We start from the raw sequence: 23,653 nt of genomic DNA, 5'->3' as shown, positions 1-23,653 counted from the left end.
AAGTGGGATTTGTGATGGACAAAGTGGCGCTGGGGCAGGTTTTCTCCGAGTATTTCGGTTTCCCCTGCCAATCTTCATTCCATCAATTGCTTCACAATCACCCTCACCTATCATATGGGGCTTGTACAATAGGCCAGAAGTGGCAGTAGTACAAGGGACTTAGTCCCACCCCACTAGCAGTAAAAAATAAAAGCTTCACGACAGACAATGCCATGTGGCAAATTCCACACCTGCTTTCCTTCGCTTCTTCATAATGTTATAACCTCCCCTAGCACGAGGGTGCCTGATATTGATAGCAGTCAATTATTATCATTATGGTGTGCATGCGAAGTTTAGTGCCGCCCTGTGATCATAAATCACCCTTCTATATTACACTCTGCTACTTCGCCTATGATAACTCTTCGTGGACTCTTCTGACATTGGCCACATGAAGCTTCGCAGATTCATACAGCAGGGTCTATGGCACCGGTCTCGTATTCCACGAGAAGAATCCTACGTCAATTATACGCTTAACGGACGCCTAACGTAACGTCCCCGCTAGAGTAATTACCCTGATATAGCCATCCTTGTGCATGAGTTCAACAAATTCTTTAATGATCCTGAACGTGTAGGTTCAACACCATGACCACGAGAGTACGCCACTGTATACCCACGCTATTTCCGATAGGTAAGACAGCATGCAGCACATGTTCCCTTGCCTTACGCCACAAGAACGCTAGTGATTACAGGACTAAGCAATTCCAGTAACCAGCACATCCTAGCGTGTGTACGCTTACGGCATAACTATTAACCCCTTTATGATATATTAAATGGAACATGGTAATGAACCTTCGAGTTCCATAAATAGTTGGGAAATTCTTGAGTAACTGCACAACTGGCGGCTTTACACGAACGGCTCGGCTCCATGGAATTATGAGACATTAAAGGAAACGGGCAGGGCATGTAGTACGCATGAGGGAAAACAAGAATGCATATAGGGTTTTAGTGGGAAAACCAGAAGGAAACAGACCACTAGGAGGACCTACACGTATGTGGGAGGAGTAACAGGAATCTTCCTGGGGGTAAACGGAGGCCGGCGTGTAAGGCTGACCTCACCGCCATCTGTGAGCCGACTGCCTAGAATATGTGGGAGCCTCGAAGTCTCACAAACCTAAGGGCCTCCACGGCCTATTACAGGGATAGCTTCAAATCTTACCCACGTTATATCCAAGAGCACACTACTCTTAATTCTCTCCGTGCTTCTAATATGGCTCCAGTACAGAATCTGCATTTTTCATTCCTGCTTTTGTTCATAAAGTTTTGCCCATTTTTATTTATTTCAAAATGCATCAAAGTCTTATTAGTCAGACCACTATCTTAAACCATACAAAAGGCTTAAAGACTGCAACAGTTTATCTGTAGACCAATCTCTCCCACGTCTACACATCCACCACCCACCCCTTTGCCTGCTTAAAATAAGGGTAGTTAGTCGAAATGTTTCTTTTTTTTTTCTACACAATTTGCGCATTTTAAGGCATCGTACACCAGAACCCCCACTTGTGTATCATCGATAATCAAATTCCTGTTAACACTTCAAATATTCAGTGATCCCAAGCGAAGTCCTGTCCATTTGTCCCACTCAGCTTTCGTCTAAAGGAATTAGTGGAAACCTTGCCAAACCTCAGCCAGAATAACAGAAAATGCTGCCGATATTCGAACAGGGTACCTACCGGTTATAAGCCTGAGCGTTACCACTTCTCGAACGCCGTTCTTTACCTTCCGTTGTAACAGTCCCACCCCCCATTATCTCTAAGTGACGTTCCTCTTCATCAGAGTAGCCGCAATAAATCTTAATTCCGTTGTTAGGGCGCTGTTCCTAGTTCTTCAGATTGGTATTCTAGGTACTTGTTTTGTTTCGTACATTATCAGAGCTCCGGAATGAACTGAAGAAAAATGACTTTCCTTTCTATTCTCTCGAATTTCCGCTTCCGTTACGCTGACTTCATGTAATAACGGTATTAAGAGAGACTATAAAAAAGAATTGTGAATTTGAAAGAAACAACATGAATCACACAGAACAAAGAACACTACAAACAACATCCTTCTCGGTTTGTACTCCGCTGAGGACCGCTCTGCTCTGTTTGTTGATACGCGTGGTCCATAGCTTCTTCATATTTGACTCGTCGTTTATTTAACGACAGTGCAAATAGCTCATACTACACAGCGTCAACTGGTGTCGTCACTAGTGAATAACGAACCGGAAAGGATACAGAAGGAAGAGGTCGTGGCCTGATTTGAGGTACTGTTTCGGCAGTTGCCTTGAGGGATTGGTGACAGGCACGAAATACGTCACAACAGCTTGCCGGAAACAAAATCTGAACCTCGGTCTTCCCGAAAACAAAGCAGGATTTGTGTACTAGACAAACTTGTATAGCTTAGGTCTGGGTCTGACCCTCAGCGAGGATGTTATGTAGAATGACGCTTTTGCAGTATTAACGGGTGGGAGGATGATATTAACATGGATCTTAAAGAAATAGAATATGGTGGCATGGACTAGATTCATCTCGCTGAGAATAGGGACCATTGATATGCTGTTGTGAACACGGTAACGAAACTTCGGGTTCCATAAAATGTTTGGACATTCATCAGTCTTCTGACGGCTTCTCAAGCACTCAGCTTGAGAGTCGTATACAATTTATATTCAAATGCATGTTTGGTTTCCTTCTGTTTCCAGGACACTTTTCAGCACCAGCAAAGTTTTAACTTTATACGATGCCGTTCCGCGTTATTTTTATGCATAGCTTTGCAAATTTGAGGGGATCGGTATATATTTCGTTTATTGCATATTATCAACATATTTTAGGAGTTTTTCATTAAAACGTGTCTCGTTTTGTTACGTTCAGTACAACTGTAACAATTTACAACATTCATAGTTGTTTAAAATCTATGTATTAATTCCTGGTTTTTTTTCCTTCTGTAAGGGCACTTGCAAGATGAGACACTTCATTGTTGCGTCATAAGGGAGAAAATTTAGTTCACGAAGTGCCAACATTTTTTACACGGAGTTCCACTGAATTGGGTCATTCAAGCGGCATGAATTCCTTCTTGTGTAGACCGCTGAGGTATCGTTAGTTACACTGCGCCGTTCCTCAGAACCATAAGAACAACGTGGTAAGGAACAGAATGAGGCATCCTCAGGCAGGAATAATACGTGTATATCTGAGGATGCATACTTCTCTGCGCTGTACAGTAAACACAGTCGGTGTATGAAGAAAGTCGTCTTCTGGGATCTGGCGCCGTGTATTCTTGGTTTCAACCGACGTTTCGGAGGAATATATCGCCTCCATCTTCAGGGCAGTTGCATTTCGTTGCGAATACAGAGAGCAGTAGTTTCAGCTCTCTGTATTCGCAACGCAATTCAACTGCCCTGAAGATGGAGGCGATATGTTCCCCTGAAACGTCGGTTAAAACCAAGAATACACGGCGCCAGATCCCAGAAGACGACTTTCTTCATAGTCATCGCCGTGAAAACCTCAAAACGTACACAGTCGGTGTAGTTAGGAATTTATATCATGTGTGAGGGAAGGCCTCAACTATAAAAATACTAAAATACAAGCGCTCTTGAAGCAGAAAGGAAACGATTCATTAGTTCAAGAAAAATATAACTGACAAAGAAAGTACAATAGTTCTCCAAGAGCAGTGTTTTTCCATGATTTTTGTGGAAAAAAATGGTTCCTACAAAGATATCGTGATACAAACTGAACAGCAAACACATTCGAGCTTCTCTGGAGGAATATCTCAAAAAAATCGGCTGTATAGAAAATGTATCTGAATGGACGTTACCAGTCGGCCCTTTCAGAATGCCAAGGAAAAAGACGATGAACTGGAAACACTATATACTTTTTTTAAATTCTTAAAATAAATTATTCCACAGTTCCTCCTTTGTGAACGATACTGTGTGTTTGTGAGCATAAAGAGAGATATAAGATTAAGATTCATGTATTCCAGTAAGATACTGCTTCTAAGTTACACGCGTCCACTGCATCGAAAATACAGGGTGCTTCTAAATTACTGTCTGAGTTTCCGACAATATTTTAGAATCACAATGTATATTTTACGAAGAACAATCTGCATGTTACTACATGTATGTACTACGTCAGGGATGGAAACTCGTTGGCAATGAGCACCACATGAAACTTCTACTGGTACCAGTGATTGCAGATTCTGTCCAAATTTACCTCCTGCAGCCACCTAGCAATACAATATGATTCTTAATTATTGTCGGAAACCACGTCAGAAATTTAGAAACGTTTACGGGTAGTTCATCCATATCTCATTCAATTCAAGTTCATATTTTCACACAGGATTATAAGACTAGTCAAAAACTTTCGGGGGAATTTTCCAGAAGAGAATTATTCGTTAACAAACCAAAGAAAGTGTATCTATAGGCCCATTTCCGGACCGAGATATGTAATAATTAAGTACCAGACGTCTCACTGTTTCCAGAACCCATCCTCGCCCGATGGAGAACATGGACTGATTGTGCTCACGTTTATTCTGACCACGCTGTGATGCAGCATCACTTTTCTATTGCTAGTGGGGGGGGGGGGAAGTCCCTTGTACTGCGGCCACTTCTGGCCTATTGTACCAGCCCCAGATGATAGGTGAGGATGATTGTGGAGCAATTGGTGAAATAAAGATTGGCAGGGGAACCGAAGTACTTGGAGAAAACCTGTCCCAGTGCCATTTTGTCCACCACAAATCCCACTTCACCAGACCCGGGATCGAACCCGAGCCGCCGAGATGGGAAGCGACTAACCGCTTGAGCTATGGCGCGGCCTTTGCAGCATCACTTACTGACGGCTTGAATAGCAGGGATAGTGTGTCAGCCCAGCAAACTATGGAGGCATTTGAGGGCAGAACTGTGCAGAGATCTAGCTGTAATTTACATAAATCTGAAAATTATATCACTGTCACTGAGGAAGCCAGAAACATTTAACATGTCCAAAAGTGAAGTCCTGAATGCCACTAAAAAAGGAAACTCTACAGTGCAGTCTGTCCCTAGAAATACGTGTATAGCGTGGGAAAAAACGCTGCGAGGTTCTGCACAGGAACCCTGGACACAAGCCTGTAGCTTCTGTGAAGAATTGTTCCTAGGGAAAGGGCTTAGAGCCTCCATAGAGGATACCAGTGAATCTTGCGGCTCTTCAAATAATGTTCTCTCAGATTTGTGGACGCTGGAAAATCCTTCTTTACACACAAAGAAGCGACACGAACTTACTTCAGCAAATATAAAAATAAATCACTGTTACACAATGCCAGGCAAATTATAGCGGAGTGGATGAGTGAGGGCGAGAACCTCTGGCGAGATCTTCACCAATAATATGAGCATTATATAAGTAAAGTTGTCAGTGACGAGCATATTTTTACATTCTAAGACCAAACATTTCTAGTTTTAAAGGGCAGGTAAGGTAAAGCTAAAGCTGTCCCTATGCTTAACTAATTAGGCAATGCGCCATGAAGGCGTGTGGGGGAGAGGATGCACAGATCCACATTTGCTTGACCTCGGCACGAGTTGGATGTTGGTGGTCAGCTTCACGCCCCGGCCGCTTTATCCGCGGCACTCATTGGATATGAGATTGAGTGGACACCAGAGCCGGTCTGGATGACGTGGAGAAGAGAAAATTCTTGACCCAAAGCGTAGGTACATGCATTATTTTTCGGATTTCAGCGCACAGAAACCCTATGTTCACTTATCACTGAGTTCTTCAGCTCCAGATAATTTTTTTCCAAACATAACTTTTGTTGCTATCTGGATGTGAAGCTGGGATAGCTGAGCTACAGACTGAAAACAGATCTAAAGAAATGTGCGGATACTGTCTGATAACTGTAGATAGGTCCTGCGCAGTAAGCATGGACCGCTATAGTAATTAATCTTCAAAAGATGTGAACTGCAATTATGGAATTTCTCAATCTAAGACAATACAGATTCAGTGTCTCGAATAACAAATGAACGTTTTTCTTCTCCGTAATTCAATGTAAATCAGTCTAGACAAAAATAAAAGAACAAAGAAGCGAAAGAGGGCAGAGGAGAATCTTCCGAGTAAGCAGTTTTGAAAGCCGAGAAAATAAAAGAAACAAGAGACAGACGATAAATCTTGAAACAGGTTTAATGCTCTTTGTATTCGCTTGCATATCTCAACAGCTTTCTTGGACACAGAGAAAATCATGGCTTATGTTTAGCATTTTAACCATATTTTTGAAAGAAATCCTCACGGGATGTAAAGACGTGAACTGTGAGAGATTGTAAGCCGGTTTACTTAAGGAGTACTTCAAGGTGAGCATAACTGTTAAGTTTCAGAAGATTACCTTATTGCTGGGTATTAACGAATTAACGAATTCTCCGCACGAAATGCATAGGACCATTTATATAAGTGTATATACGATATACTCTATAGGTAGAGGCCTTGCGACGAGCTGATCACTCGCCCAAGGAGTCCTACCGACTGTGTAAGATCTAGTAAACCGAAGTGAAAAGGAGAGTTTCATGGAGGTAGGCCTAGGCCCAAATTGGGGCTGTAGCGCCACAGAAAAAAAAATATACGATATACACGTGTGAGTATGAGAACCGCTAAGACTCTGCTAACGAATATTTACATCCCGTAACCTGTGTTACGATAATCTGTGCCTGAAGTTTAATATAACAGTGCATAAATTGAGGAAAAGTGACGTAAATTAAAAATTAATGAGACAGGTAAGTGAAATTTAGCACGAACAAACCATAACAATATCTAAAATGTATGAAACATAATTGTACGGGTTGAAAATTATGATTATGCTAATAAAGGTAAAGTTATCCCTGCGCTTAACATATTAAGCAATACGCCATGAAGGCGTATGGGGGAGTGGATGTATAGATCCACATTTTCTTCACCTCAGCACCAGTTGGATGTGAATGGTCAGCTTCACGCGCCGGCCGCTTTACCCCCGGAGAAAGAGTCCTCGGGACCCATTGGATAGGACGTTGAGTGGACCCCAGAGCCAGTCTGGAAGACGTGGAGAAGAGAAAACTCTTGGACCTACTGGGACTCGAACTCTGACCTCTCGATCGTCCAGCCCATAGTCAGTCTCTATACTGACTACCCTATCCCAGCTCCTATGAAGATGTTAATATCAAGAAAATTCTGTGCAATGGCTCATTTTTAAATGCTGAAAATACACAGAAAATGAATTCTATTTTCATGAAAGTTGCTCACTAAAATGATTAATTAAATAGAACTAGTTTCTATACATTCATACACAGATCCAGTCTACGAACCACCTAGTAGGGGAAATATCTAGGACTCGAACCAGGAAACTTCATAGGGAGTTCATGGAACTGACCCGTTGAGCCTATGCCCCCTCAGGCTGCCATGCAATCTGCATTGGCTATATACGCCTCGAAGCCTAAGAGAGGGAGAGCTTGTTCCTGTATACGCGGCGCCAGTCAATGTTCCTCCCACCCATCACACGCATTATGTGTTTATTTATTTTGGGCACTTTTTCTCTGCTCTTCAGTTACCTGCATTTTCGTCTTTCTTAAGTAATTTACTTGCTTCTTTCTTGCTTCCTTCCACTTAGTCTTTATTTTTTCTTTCTCTCTGCTATCAATCTTCTATCTAAATAACCAGCTCGTCTAGATCCTTTGCCAATTTCTTCTACAATGCTTTGTTTTGTGTTTTTTATTCGTTTATTTACTTATTTTTCTTGTGGTTCACATTCATCTTTCTCGCGTTCTTATCCCTCTCTCTCGTTGCTATCAATCTTCTACCTACATGACCATCTGGCCTCAGTCTTCTAGCCAATTTGTTTGAGAAGGCTTTAGCTAGATACAACCGAGATAACAGCTGAGCCACTACGTAACGCCTCTTCTACTAATAACACGTTCATAAGACAGTGATGCTATCTGCTGGTAAGTAAATATTGACAATGGCCTGAAGCCAGGCGGCGTGAAACAAATAAGATTCTGTTAGGGGCATTTTTACGATGGCAATCAATTGGCAGTGACCTTTAAAAACTAACCGTAACAGTACTAAAAAAAACTTTGGGAAGAACTTATCGTATATCATAGCAGCTGCTGCTGGCTTTCGGCAGTGTCGTCGTTCTTGGTTGTGGGCCCCGTCGGGAACTATGGCTAAATCTGTGTTCGTTCCAAGCCCATTTACGTGTTTGTAAATGGCGCCTTCTCTTCGGCGAGAGGAATGTTGCTTTCTCCTGAGCAGAAACCACATTTGTTGCACTAATCGCCTACTCTCACTGCTTATTGTGAAAACTGAGAGAGAGAAAGAAGAAAGAAAGAAAGAGCATCGATTTAAGAAGGTTCCCAGGCTTTGCCCGCTCGTCCTTCTGGTAAGAGTAAAGTGAAAGTGTAGGCGTTAAGATGATTAGAAGCAACGACTTCAGAGAGTTGAGAGAGAGGGGCCCCGGAGCTTTTAATTTCAAAAATTAGAGTTTACGTGTATAATTTTGGTAATTTTGGCCTACTCTCATTTCACTACATATGGAGTATCTGATACGAAACGGACCACACAGAAAACACCGCGACCAACTGCAATGTGGCATGACGCCTGAAAGCCGAAATAATGAAACGAAAATAAACGACCACTGAAAGGCAACGGCTCGGTAAACATTTCCCCGTGGCAACTAACACACACGCAAAAAAGGATGTTGGGAAGGAAACACATAGCAAGGTGACCTCCTACGCCTCACTTTAATTTTAGAAATAAGGAAAGTAGGCTAAAAATCATATTCATTTTGAATTTCGTTGGGTATGTGTCTTCCGATATACTACCGAAGCCGAAGTGCTTATTACCCTGACTTTCTGGTCAATACGCGTGCCACACAGAACACAGTTGCAACCTTCCGCCTCTCCGTTTATATTAATTAACCTCATTATTATCATTATTATTCTTGACTATTTCGTTCAGATACTTCATGGATCCCCAAATCTCTTTCCCAGCATCCATTCAAAATTAAATGGATGTAAAAGGAAACACAAGTAGAACACTATTAAGTCCATAAAGAAGAATGTATCTAAACGTTCATTGTTGCACCAGCCGTTTCGGTTTGCTTTTGTGCGTCACTTAACGTCACTAAAAGTACTTAGGCTACATAGTCCAGAATGGTAGGACGGCAGATGAATGATGACTTAGAATGAATTTGGAAGGAAGCAATCGTGACCTAATCGAGGTACAATCTCAGGATCTGCCTTTATGGACTGAGTAAAATCACGATATCCTCCGTCAGGATAGCCAGTGTTCCGTTCGATATTCGAATTATTATTATTTTTGGCATTATTATTATTATTATTATTATTATTAATCTTATTAATTTTATGCTATCACTCACAGGTGTCTTATCTTAGTATTTAGTTACTAACAGTATTAGCAACATTAGTAATATTTCATAAATGTATGTATATAGTTCAGTCTTCTTTAGATTTATGTTCACAGATTTATTTGTCATACTTGTATTTTGTTTTAATTATTTTCTGTATATACTCGTGCTAACTTTGTAATTGGCCACTGTGCTGTTGAGTTATTGCACGTAAATAAACATGAATTGAATTGAATTATTACGAAATATGAATCAGATAAGAGAAAATTAATTTGTGACGAGTAAGACCAGAGCAGATAAATTTGTGGAATGCTTGCTACCATTTAGTGGGCCCAGAGAATCATTTGTACTCAATCTTTTATCTAAAAACCTAAACATTAAAACATGGGCCTGCAGCGCCAATGTATCCCCTTTGTTTCACAGAAATGCGCAATCGATATCTCACCCTAAGAGAAGAAAACAGACCGAAAGTTTTTCAGAGCACGGTGCTGAGGAGAAGCGTAACACGAGACCAGAGAAAAGTAAACAATGAGGAACTCCATAATTTGTAGGTTAGTGTTTCCCAAATGTTTTGATAAACTGGAGGGCGAGACTGGTGGAACATTTAACACCCACAGATGAGATAAGAAATACAATATTTTCATCCGAAAACAGCAAAGGAAGATACCACAGCAGAGACCTAGAGGTCTTAACGAAATAAGAAGCCAGTGTGGACTTGTTTCAGAATAGAGTCCTGTGGCGCGCTCTTGTGAACACGGCAACTAACGTTCGGATTCCATAAAAGGCGGAAAATTTCTTGACCAACTGGACGACTATCAGCTTCTCAAGAAGGACAGTGCACTATGGGTGTAGTTTAGATAAATAGATAGATGGGCGGGCGGACGGACGGACGGACGGACGGACGGACGGAGGATAGACAGACAGATACCTAGATACAACGAAATTTTGCCTTCGTGTAAAGGTGGTACCAGCATGCACCAGGTTATTTTCGCCCCACAGCTTCTAGTCTAGATACCCTCATACCAAATGTCACTGAAACGTTTATGATACAAAACGTGTGGACAGCCGTACACGACCTCTGACACGTGCGTCACCCCGATTCAAGCCAGGAAAAGAACGCGTAATAATCATTTAGGCTGTATATTATATGAGTCATATCATTTAGTGTAACAGATCGTTTAAATGAAGCTACAGTGTTTGAGGATTTCTCGCGCATGTCTAAATCTTTATTATAGTAGTTACAAAAGACGGGAATTGCTTACAGCGTAGTAAAGATGACAGTTGTGTTTCATGTCTTCATTCATTCGTGCTACACTGTTCAACGGTAGCTATTTGCACTCAAAACACGTGCCTCTCGATCTGGAAGTGTTCCATTGTTTAGAGTTTCAGCTTCTCCATTTCTACGGCATACCGGTGTACCAGACGCAACTTCAGTCATGTGAATGGTACCCTAAAGCAGTGACTCACCGAACGGTAGAACAGTAACGGTTGTCGATAGCGGCCTCCGTAGTCTAGGGGTAACGTTCCCACCTCATGACTCAAGGTACGCGGGTTCAAACCCGGAGGAGGTCGTGGAATTTTTAAGGACGGAAAAATTCAGGGAACAAGTCCTCCGTGGGTCCCGTGTCGTAGATTTACGGCACGTAAAAGATCCTCACGTCTCTAGGAGACCTCTGAGCAAAATTAGGTAAAAAGTTTCCTACCCAAGTAGTTTCCAATGCCTCCGGTAGATGGGGGAAGTATCGGGTACCACTGCCAGTTGAGGGGCCGAAATCGCTGGCTGAACGGGGATGATAGCAAGCACCAGTACCGGAAGGGTATGGTGACTTGTAGAATGTCAAAGGGGGACGTAAAATAGATCAACAACTGGTCGCGGTTCATGGGAAACCCACCCTCTCCAATAATGAATGAATGAATGAATGAATGAATGAATGAATGAATGAACGGTTGTCGATACCCTACCTACCTCGTATTGTGCAAAACAGATTCAATTATATAGTTAATAGCACGTCCAACTACGTTTAAAATAGATTTTTAAATGTCATATGAACATTCTTGTTCGAAACACATGCAGAACGATACAAACACCGGCAAAGGGGTAGGTTTTCTCCAAATAACTTTCGGTTTCTAGTTAATTCTTATCCCGCCGACTGCTCCATACTCATCTATCATCCGGGGCTGGTACAATAGGCCCAGCACGGACAGCAGTGCCCAGTGGGTTCAGTTTGACCTCATCCCACGAAATAAAAGAAACCCACGTAAATTTAAGTTCTATTTCTGCAGTGTTCCCAGCTATATTGATGATGTTAGCAATGCAGAAGAGCGGTCAGACTAATTGATTTATGTAATTATGTCGTTCAAATGAACTTAAATACAGCGATAAAATTTTTAAAGCTGTTAGGAGGTAAGAAATTGCTTCTGAAAATTAGGATTCCTGCGAAACGACTGTGGCAGAAAGAGAAAACAGACAAGTAGATCTAGGTCTACCGTCACTGATAAAGTTGTCGATGTTCGATTTTGAACTTAGTTTGAGGCCTGAAATTCACGCAGAAACTTTCATGTGAAGACTGTCTATAATTAGCCACCTCCCTGGTAGGTGTAACCGCAGGTTCAACCCAGATGACATCAAAGTCCGTCACTGGATACTATCCTGAGACACACGCTTGAACTTGCGATCCTCACGAACCACAACACGCCGTGTTGTGTTGCCGTTCCATCTCATCGTCTTTCGAAGTGGTCGCTCTTTATGAGGCTTGCTCATTAACTTCTTCACGATACTCTTCTGCTCATTCGAGGTATATTTTCGGTCCATCCCACCTCAAAATATGCACAGAAAGATGTATTCGGTTCAGTTTATTCCTTACGCGGAAAAACATTCTGTTTGAATGTTACAAAATAAGCACTGATCTTATAACTTAATCATAATCCTTTAACTCAATCAGTGTCAAATACGATCCTTGTTTTCTTGACCTGCGTCTTGAACTCGTATTTTCTATCGGTCAATGGCTGATGGGATACTATTAGAGGCCACAGATGTTCAGTTCTTTGCTTTTGTGTGCGATATATATGTTAAAGTATTATGATGGGTGTTACAAAGATTTCCGAAAAAGAGAATACGATAAAAATTAAGTTCATAAATTAATTGATAATATAAAACAAAAATGTGCATATAATGTCAACATATGTGTGAGTGTGAACTGTGATTGCTGTTTACTTTTAGCTGACCATGAATACAGAATATTCTCTACCTACGTAGCCATGTTACGAGAGAGAGTCAATAAATAAGTAACAAATTGAAGAGAAACAGCTGTAACGAACATAATAAATTTTCTATTAATATCAGTACGTAGCAGCACAGTGTAGGTTCATGACAGTTTAGGTGGCAGACAAGCATGTACCTCTTCAGAGGATGGTTTCAGTAGTCAAAATGGCTTAAGGCGTGTACTACCGGAAAGCAGCGTTCTGTTGTGCGGTATTTTATGGGCAAAAGGACTCACTACAAAGGATATTCATAAATAAATATTTTATGTTTATGGCGGGACATGTTTGTCACGTAAAGCAGTTCACAGCTGGGTCGAGAAATTCTCTGAAGAACTTTCGAAAGTCGCAGATGATGCCCGACCAGGTTGCCCTGTTGAGACTGCGACAGAAACAACTGTGCAGCGGGTGGAAGAGTTGATTCGAGCTGACAGGAGGATAACGATGGGCAGTGTAGCAACTGCACTAGGGTGCCCCTTGGTTTAGCATACAGCATAATGCAAGATCGGGACACAACTCGCAGAACACAGCCAGGCGAACTGGCGAGAGGGGTACTGCTTCATCATGACAATGCCAGACACAACACAGCCCGAGCAACCCAGCCAGAATTCAAGAACTACACGTACAGTGGGGCCTCACAGCCCGGACTTGGCCCCTAGTGACTTCACGCTGTCTGATCCGCTAAAAAAAACACGTTGGTGGCAAACGTTTCGCTGAAGACGAAGCGGCTGAAGCGGAGCTGCGGAAGTGGCGGAGACAACATTTGAAAGATTTCTATGCTGCGGGTTTCGACGCACTAGTAAAGCGAAAGGATAAGTGTATCAATGTTGGTGGAGGATATATCGAGAAATAGATGATTTTTTCCGAGTTCGAATAGCACATGTTTTACGTTTTATATTCACTTGTGAACTGACTCTCCCTCGCATTATAATGCATGAATAGTTATGCTAATAAAATGCATAAAATATAGCAATGAACTCAGTTGAATATGTGGTAAAGTTATGTTGAATTATCCGCAGGAACAGTGCGATTTTGTGAAGTGTCCGTTGAGATGTAGGATGAACGACTATCGTCATCAAGCATTACACATAAATTCAGTATTGTAGAATGTAAGGCGTATAGTATTTATGGAGTACTGGTTCTGCTGAAACTTTTGTTCCAGAAACAAATATTATAGTATTAATATATAGAAGTGTTACTTTTATTCTGAAATACTTATACAGAAAATCAGAGAACTTCAGCAAGTGATATTATACAGGATAATACAGAGTGGGCCAGACTCAATTAGGCAGTTTTTGATCATTAATAACTAACCAGTCCAACAACATACGGGATAATGGGAAAGTTCCTTTTGTTGTCGATAGATGGCAGCATCATACGGTATGGTGTGAACGAGGTCAATAATCTGTCTACTTAGTGCGCATCGAGGAAACGTCATGGCCGGTAGACGGTTGTCTATCGAGCAGCGTGTAAAATGTGTGCGCCTTTTCTCAGCTACTAACAATGTATCAGAAGTCCAGCGCAGGATATTGGAAGAGTTTGGACCGCCAGCAGTCCACAGGGGCACAATCGTCCGAATAAACAAGCAGTTTGATGAAACTGCCAGTGTTTTGAATCCCAAGCATCCTGGTCAGCCGAGAACTGTCCGAACTGCTGACACACAAGCACGTGTTGCTGCGGAACTGGCATCATCTCCTCAGAAATCGAAGTCTACCCGCCGTTTGTCGGCCCTACTGGACATTTCGAGGACAAGTTTGCGGAGGGTTTTGAGTGACATGAAGCTGACGCCATACCATCCACGGCTTATTCATGTTCTTAACGATGACGACTTCGACAGGCGACTTAAGTTCGCCGAGTTGATGCTGACCAAGTTTCAGGAGAACCCTAACCTTATCCGGAATATTGTCTGGACTGATGAGGCCAAATTTCACACATCAGGATCGGTCAACAGACACAACTGCGTGTTTTGGCGGCCAGAGAACCCCAGTGCCACCATTGAATACGATTTCCAGTCCCCGGGAGTGATGGTGTGGGGCGGCGTGACGTACGAAGGACTGATTGGCCCGTTCTTCCTTGAAGGTTGCGTCACGGGGGAAACCTACCTAAAGTTGCTGAGGGAAAGTGTCATCCAAGAACTTCAGAGGAGAGAGAACTTTGATGAACTGTGGTGGCAGCAAGATGGGGCCCCACTACACTTCGCCAATATTGTTCGAGCGTTCTTGCATCAAGTTTTCCTTAACGCTGGATTGGCCGTCGAGGGCCTGTGGAGTGGCCAGCCCGAACACCTGACATCACCCCACCAGACTTTTTCCTTTGAGGTTACCTCAAAGACAAGGTGTACGCTAATCCCACTGACAGTGTGAAACATCTGCGTGAGGTGATTGTTCAGGAGTTCAATAAAGTTCCGGTGAATATGTGTAGAAAGGCGTGTGAAAATGTTGCTTTGCATCTGCAAGACTGTGTTGACTTAGGTGGTGCCCAGGTTGACCAGTATCTTGAAAATCGATGACTTATGTGTGTGCGATTCCATTTTTGTAACCATTGCAACTGTTAACATTTATCAATAAAAATAACATCTAATCAAAAACTGCCTAATTGAGTCTGGCCCACCCTGTACAGTGTAAAGCCGGTAACGGTAGCCGAACGTTCTAAGGTATACACTATGTTCGTTCACTAGGAAGCCGGGATCGTGGATTCGAATCCCACTCAGGGCATGGATGTTCAGTGTTTGTTTGTGTGTGTGTGTGTTTTTTTTTCTTGTGTTTGTGTACATGTAGAGGCCTTGCGACGAGCTGATCACCCGCCCAAGGAGTCCTACCGGATGTCTAAGATCTAGTAAACCGAAGTGAAACGGAGAGTGTCATGGAGGTAGGCCAATGCTCAAATCGGGGCTGTAGAGCCAAAGAAAAAGAAATACAGTGTGGAATGACGGATGAATTGGATCCATATTTCAATAGGGCAGATCAAGAAGAGAATATGACTATTAAACAACAAGGTATCTACCTAACGCAACACCTGATGGTGACCTGTGAGTTCGAAACATGTAATTATTTTCAATAAAAACGTCAGTCATCATTGAGGCTGTATTAATGTAGCTACGAAAGTACAAATTATAGCGTCGATTGGTATGATGACAGATGAATACGATGAACCGCAAATGATTTAGAAGGAAGCGGTCTAGTCTACTCGGGACTATATCCCGACATTTGCTTGGAGGGACAGTAGAGCTGTCAACAACCCTCAGTCACGATGACCGGCATGGAACCGCCATGCCAACCTTAACGTAAGTCTAGATTGTTACCGCTAGACCAGCCTTCGAGGTATCTTTTTTATAGCTAGTGGGGTGAGACTAAGTCCCTTGTACTGCAGCCACTTCTGGCCTATTGTACCAGCCCCAGATGATAGGTGAGGGTGATTGTGGAGCAACTGGTGGAATGAAGATTGGCAGGGGAAACCGAAGTACTCGGATAAAACCTGCCCCAGCGCCACTTTGTCTACCACAAATCCTACTTGACCAGATCCGGGATCGAATCCGGGCCGTCGCGATGGGAAGCCAGCGACTAACCGCTTGAGCTATGGCGCGGCCTAACCTTCTCGGTAAGTCCGCATTGTAGACTAAATGGCTGTCACAGATTTCTGTAGGCGAATTGTTTAAGTTAGTTTCGAAAATGGTAATTTAACGGGATTGGATCTATAGAATTTGTTCTCTATTGTGCGGACTTGATAAATTCAACTGTAGCGCCATCCGGCACATTCAAAGAGAGGATAATATGAACTGAAAATAAGAATACGTTCAATAATGAAAATAAAATAAAAGATTTCTCACAATAATACGTGAATTAACCGAACTGAATAAATTCTTTTTGTGCAAATTCTTGGGTATGTTCTACTAAGCTCACATTGATTTCATTCAGTGAACTGTTCATTTATAGCACTTCAAGTTACGTTCCTGCACCACCCGGTATATGAAGTTAGTCGCAAACTTCAGAGATTTCCTCGGGATATTTTGATTACGCAGAGAATTTCTACATAACACAGAGTATACATTTAACTAAAGTTAATTTTTTTTCTGGATATCTGTAAAGCAAACGATACTTGTGACTCTCTTCAGCCTGACATCTGTAAGCTGTATATCCTGCCCCGTACGATCTGTAATTTAGTCCTTCACACAAGTGAACAACATGAGTTGAGGGCAGACCTATTTGAGAACAGAATGCTGAGGAGAATATTTCGACTTTCGAGAGAGGAAATCGCAGGAGACTTATAAATTTACACAATTATGAGTTTCATCATCTGTACACGCCGCCAAAAATGGAGTAGATGAAATGGACAGCCTTGTGGCTCGCAGCAGAGATTAGAGGTACAATACTTCAGACCAAAACCTCAAAGGAAAGCCAACTTGGAAGACTTATACGTAAATGTAAGGATAATATTAAAATTGATCTAAAGTAATGGACTTAACATACCTGGCACATTACAGTGTCGGGCGGTGGGATGTTATGAACACTGTCATGAACCATCGGTTTCCGGAAAAGGTACGTCATTTCGTGACTAGGTGGGATACTATCATCTTCTCAAGAAGGACTCTACTGCATGGAGTTTGGGCATTTGTTACGAAGCTTTGCCTTACCTTTTTACATCGGAAGAGGGCGATGATAGTGATAAGGTTGCCGGGGATTCCCACGAGGATGAAAATGATGCAGCAGGCCGATGCGAAGTGCAGCAAGGCAGCCGAGTAACCTTCAAAAAGTTCTTCACTGGCATCCCTTGCCACACTAGTGTTGACAGTTGATACAGCGAAACTATCGTTGCCATTAGATGTTACTACTGAATCTGTGTTGGATATTACGCCAGTATCCGTCAAGAAGCCTGCCAGTATGGATGTCTGCATTAGCAGGTCGTTTTCGTTTCCTGACCCGTAAGCTTCCATCGCACACGCTTTTTAAAAAAGTTCGTCAAAGACAGAATATTTCAGCTTCGCCTGTTTCAGGCAGGATTTTTATGATGTTAAGTTTGTTTTATAAACAAGATATACAAAATTTTATAACAGATATTTCCGTCTGTTTTTTGTCCACATAGTTTTATTTGTCGTTGCTTTTCTCTCTTCCTCTTCTTCCACAGTCTGTGCTTTCATTAACCTCTTTCTTGGCGTTCCTTTTTTTTAACAAAAAAGGTTACACTGTCCTGAACAACTTTGTTTCCTTATACTTCCAACAAAACGAGTAAACATCAAAGTTCTTCTAAAAATAAAACACAGAAAACAAATTGTTATTTATGGACCTTAAGTTTAAGATGTATTTATAACCTTTGAGTGCCTAACTTTTAGTGATAAATACCATAAATTTACGTTTCTCGATGTACACCATATAAGAAACACGTTACCTGTATAAAAATGCAATATCTTTCGTTGCGAATTGTTGAAACACTGTAACAAACAAGGCTTAAATATTATCAGTGACAAGGAGGCACACTCCTTACGAGCACATCAATAAAGGCGTGGTTGTACATATTGAATCACAGTAAATATCGTTATCAATCCAAAGTTGGCAACCCAAAACATCTAACGTGATTCGTGGGCTTGTAGAGAAGCCAAGAACAAATGAATGAGATAAATGTCTCTGTTCTTTTCGCATGTTGGACAAACTACATCTCGGAGCAGAAGCACGTGCCACATTGTTTAATGTCGTTCGAAACGTAACAGAGCTTTACTTCAACCAATACGTTGTCTGCCGATGTACGAAAGTTACATATTAGCATGTGAACATGACAGAGAGTAAACTAACCTAGGCCTTCTACTGGAACTGAATTTAAGAAAACCACAGAGTGACTATAAAGTTCCATTATAGGAAGATAAATGTTTTACACACGATAATCATACATTTAAACTATAATGTTCACTGTCCTGAGACTGTCTGCTGTTCCGAATGCCGTTTTCAAAACTCTCTTGCTAGAATGTACAGATTTAAATATTAATCTAAAAACTTAATTTTTTTACTTTAAAGTTGACATATTTCTGTTAGTCTTTACACATTAGGAATAAGACGGACATTATTGGTTGTAACTGTCTACAGAATTTTCACATTTAATCCAACATTATAATTAGAACTGCGAACAAAACGCATCGCTATAACACGGTTATAACTGAATGTTCCCCCACAGTTCAATAGGATTTTAAACGAAATTAAACATCCTATTATTATTGTCTTATACGCTTTGATTTTCTTCTGGAATTACGGCTACAAAAATTTCTACAATTAAACTGTAAATGCTACACTCCCTTTCCGTGACACTTCGGATCGCATTTCGTCGAATGTTCCAAAATTAAAACAGCCGCAGTTAATACGATCGTACACACTGTGCTGGCACATCACACGTCACTGCCGTTGTGCCTGCAGCTCTCCCTGCCTGCCGGCTGCAGCCCAAAGACTGGATTGCTCGTGCCTCAGCTGGTGGCTTATATCACGCTAGCGGGCCGCGCGCAATAGCATCTATCCCGCCACACAGAGCAACCCTGATCTCTCTCACTCACCACCTTACTTAAACTATCGCCATACTACCAAACTTACCCCGCCCTACGCACATTAAACGCGCAAGCGTAGAAGCAAATATTTAACTGCCGGAATCTAGTTACATCATTCTGCAGTGGACACCCTACTCATGCAGACGGGAGCCATGATTTTAGATTTCGTGGCTACTGGCTAACCAGCTGAATGGCGACAGGAAAATGTATACAAAGATCCATAATTTAATCATATCCCGAGATTGTTGAAATTAACTCTGTTCCAGTAGGGTCAAGAATTTTCTCCTCTCCACGCCGTCCAGACTGCCTCTGGGGTCCACCTAACCTCCTAGGCAATGGGTACCGGAGGCTGTATCCCCGGGGGGGGGGGGTATAACGGCCGGGAATTGAAGTTGACAACTCACCTCCAGCTAGTGCCGAGGCCAAGAAATTGTTTATCTAAACATCCACTCTCCCACACGCCTTCACGGCGTAGTGCTTGATTAGTTAAACAAAGGAACAACTTTTTGCCCTAATTCTCTTAGATGAATTCCACTGCAATTGTTTCATGCTCTTTAGTTCCTTAAATGGTCTCTTCACTTCAGATTATCGGAATAAAAGTTTCCATGTCATTTATCACACCATTCATGCGTCTCACATATCCTACCCATTTTAACTTTCTTCATTTAATCACCCTGATGTTGAAGAAGAAAACAAATTACCGAAGTCCTCATTATGTAAGCTTATTGGCTCCATCTTGCTGTTACTTCTCTCTGTTAGGTCAAAATATTCGTAGAATGACCTAACACGGTACAAGCATTGTCCTGACGTTACCATATCCACTCAGACAAACTCTTACTGTTCCGTCGTTATGTATGTAAATGTACCGTAATCGTAACGAATAAGAGCAATAAGCGGCAGTGGAAGTTATACCTGAGTCGTTAATGCAGTGTCTACTTTTGCCGATAAAGTTCATAATATTCCTCTAGAGAGAAGCACCGCTTAATGAATATTGTTACCGCATCAGTTTAACGTCTTAGTGTAAATGCGGCTGCGTTTTCCGAACTCTCCAATTGACTGAAGTCACACATTCTTGCCTGAGACAAGAAGCACTGCGCATTTACAAACAGTTCTCAATATGTAAGAGCTGAGGTTTTCACGGCGGTGACTATGAAGACTGCCGTGTCCTGGAATGTGGCGCCGTGTAAATATTGTGTTAACCGACGTTTCGGAGGAGTGTATCGCATCCATCTTCAGGGTGTAAAAATCCGCGATCCACCTGCCCACGCTGTTCCTCACTCGCGGATTTTTACACCCTGAAAATGGAGGCGATACGTTCCTCCGAAACGTCGGTTAACACAATATCTACTCGGCGCCACACCCCAGGAGACAGTACTCTTCAGTTCTAAATATACGAGTAATTATGCTTCACATTAAAAAATATAGAGGCGTCTAATACGACGATTAATGAGTGAAGAACTGGAAAGGATGTAGGAAGAAGTGACCGTAGCCCAGTCCAATACTATCCCAGAATATTCCTGGAGGGAATGAGGAAAACTATGAGAAACCTCAGTGAGGTAACCTGCGTTCTGGTCCACATTCGAAATGAGCACCTCGTGAATACAAGTTAGAAGCTATATGGTTTTTGTTAACTTAATTAGTGTATGCATGTCATTCTAGCTGGACAAGAATATTGTAACGTATTTGATCAACGGGTTGCCAGGCAACAGCTCTGTAAACATGGTCCAACACGTAACAATAGGTGAGGCTGTTTCTATGTCGCCCGGCCGAGCAGCGGTGTAAAAAAGGGGTTATGCAACCCGTTTCTGAGCAACGGCTCGGTAACGTCACTCCCGCGTAAGCGGTGACGTCATCAACAATAGAGACGGTGTTTTCCGTGGAGTCTGTGCGGAGTGTTTATAAGAGAAACGACTGCAAGGACAGTTACGAGTCAGTCATAAGCTGAATGAATGAGTCCAGAAGAATTTTTAGTTCCGAGGTTCCAGAGTGACTGAAGACAAAAGAGAAATATGACTTCATAGTGATTTGTAGTGCTAGTTTCTCTGTTGAAATCTGTTGCTAGGAGACAACTAGTGGAAACTGAGAATCCTAGTGCGTGTGCAGCGATTGAGTTGTATTAATGGTAATTAAGAGAACTTGTAACTGATGTGCTAACAAATCCAATTATCAGAACTAGTGCCCGTTATTTTCGTCACGCGTACCACCCTACGCTTGGCAACACGAACATGAACCTTCAGTGCACATAAGATGTCTTTATCGTTGAAGTGACCTACATGCATAAAGTTGAGAAACTCGGATAAATTCTTAAATCTCCTTTTATGTGTTCGCCTGAGCTTCAGCGCTTCTTGAGACTGGTGTCTGACGCACAAAACGACAAATGTTTCGCTTATCGGATAATTCCAACACTTCTGAGTCAACAGAAAGCAAGCTGCACCTTAATAATATCTTATCTATTGCGTTATAATTCTGATACATTTTACACGCAAAAAGCAAACCAAATAGGGCCTGAAAATTGCTGTACTAGGCAGCCCAAGAACAGCTTAAACTGAATACATGTCACAAGCATCAGTCAATATTGGTTCAGGATATCGACGGTCATTTCCATCGTTAAACGGCAATGACGATAACCATTTGTTCCAAAGTCTTGTCAGACTAAAGGGTTACACCTAGAAATTGTGACACCCCAATGTGCGGGATGCGGTCAGAAGGGGAACAAGCCATGAAGAAACACTTACGTGCTCATAAACTGCAATTCTTTCATTAATCAAGAACACAGATGGAAGATATTTGAGAACAGGGTGCTGACGAGAATACATAGACTGAAGAGGGATGAAATAATGACAGGTTGGAGAAAACTGCATAATGAAGCGTTTCAAAACTCATAGTATTCCCCCCCCCCTCCTTTAACTTGACGGATAAGGCTCTCTGGCCTGTGCCCATTCAGGGTTAATTATAAAACTGTGACTCTTGTAGACAGTCGGTAGAACTCCTTGGAAGGGGGATCAGCCCGACGATTGGCGTTCCACTTCCTATACAGGAAAACATAAACCAGAAAGAAACGCAGATATCCATGCCTCGAGTGGGATCCGAACCCAGGACCCCAGTGCTTTAGCGGGCGAAGACAGTAACTCGTACTTTTCGCAAAATACGATTTGAATGCCTAAATCAAGAAGTGTAAGATGGGACGGGTATGTAGTAAGCATGAGGGAGAACAGGAATTCATACAGGGCTTTGGTGGGAGTGCCAGGAGGAATGAGCTACTAGGACGACCTGCACATAGGTGGGAGGATATTATTAAAATATATCTTAGAGAAATACGTCTAGGATGAGGTGGTGCGTACTGGATTGATCTGGCTCAGGATAGGAAGCATTTTCGGGATCTTGTGAGCACAGTAATGAAACTTGGGCTTCCATAATATGCTGGGAAACTCTTGAGTATCTGAGCGAATGATGGCCTTTATGAAGGACTCAACTCCATATAGCTAGTTGTTTATTTAGTTAGTTAGTTTTAGTTTTAATGACAATTTAGTGACCCACTTATTAGTTTTGAAGATATTGTATAAACTACTAACCCATTGATATTTCAACGGGAATTCATTAAAAATAAACTGGTGTGTAGTGCTGTACAAGTACACCGGCTTTTAGAAGAAGTACTCTGTCTCCATTTTCAGGATCGAAGAATAAGCCGTGGCATTGGGATTGGTTGTGTCTCGGTATACTCTTCGAGACTACAGACTGAGGCCGTACATTTCTCCGAAACGCAGGTAAACTTCCACTGGACTATACGGCGTCACACTCATGTAAATATTACTCTTCATGGTAAATGCTGCGAGAACTTTAACCTCAGGTCCCTATTTCAATATAGGGGGAGGCACGCGGTGGCGTTTTTAGTTGAGACACTATGCTACAAGCCGGAAGGACGTGGGTTCGATTCGCGATGAGGTCATTGGATTTTTCAATTGACCTAAGCCTTCCAGCCGCATTATGACCCTGGGGTCGACTCAGCCTCTAACAGAAACGAGTACCAGGAATCTTCTTGGGGGTAAAGGGCGGCCGGCGTGTGAGGCTTACAACCTCACCGTCGTCTCTGAGCCGATTGTTAGAAAATGTGGTTGCCTCGACCTCTCACAACCCTACGGGCCTCCAAGACCTTTTACAGGGAGAGCTTTGCCTTTTCTCTTTCAACCCTGTAAAATCTATTGCCATTTCAAGGCATCCCTCTAGAGTCTAGATGAATACATTGAAATGAACATAAGCTCCACCTCTTAAATCCTTCCCTACCCACCGTCACGATCACACTTCTACCCCGAAAGACGTTGCGGACACGTTTAATTGGAAAACAGCCCTTTGTAGAAATCTGATAAATGCTCGGCTAATCAAAAAACCCCATCCTTTATGGACCTTAATCTTGGTGCAGTTCAGATACCTACATGCTTTCCATTTAGGTCTCTTTTAATGCCATTCTCAGTTATACCATCCCAATATGACTATTTTAAGATTATAAAGCAATCAGACCGAGAT

The 23,653-nt window shown here is 42.1% G+C and overlaps 1 protein-coding gene across 1 annotated transcript in view; it reads right to left on the bottom strand.

The window, feature by feature from the left end:
- LOC117282567 (G-protein coupled receptor moody-like) overlaps positions 1–19,018 on the bottom strand; it is a 148,686-nt gene extending 129,668 nt beyond the window's left edge. Inside the window, exon 1 of the mRNA XM_033752745.1 lies at positions 17,243–19,018. Within this exon, the coding sequence (XP_033608636.1) occupies positions 17,243–17,542 (300 nt within the window). The 5' untranslated portion in view covers positions 17,543–19,018. The remainder of the gene's footprint in view (positions 1–17,242) is intronic.
- Positions 19,019–23,653: the final 4,635 nt, after the last annotated feature.

The sequence above is a fragment of the Cryptotermes secundus genome, unplaced genomic scaffold (genome assembly GCF_002891405.2).
Source record: "Cryptotermes secundus unplaced genomic scaffold, Csec_1.0 scaffold844, whole genome shotgun sequence".
Taxonomy (NCBI): domain Eukaryota; kingdom Metazoa; phylum Arthropoda; class Insecta; order Blattodea; family Kalotermitidae; genus Cryptotermes; species Cryptotermes secundus.
This window is presented reverse-complemented; position numbering and strand designations above follow the sequence as displayed.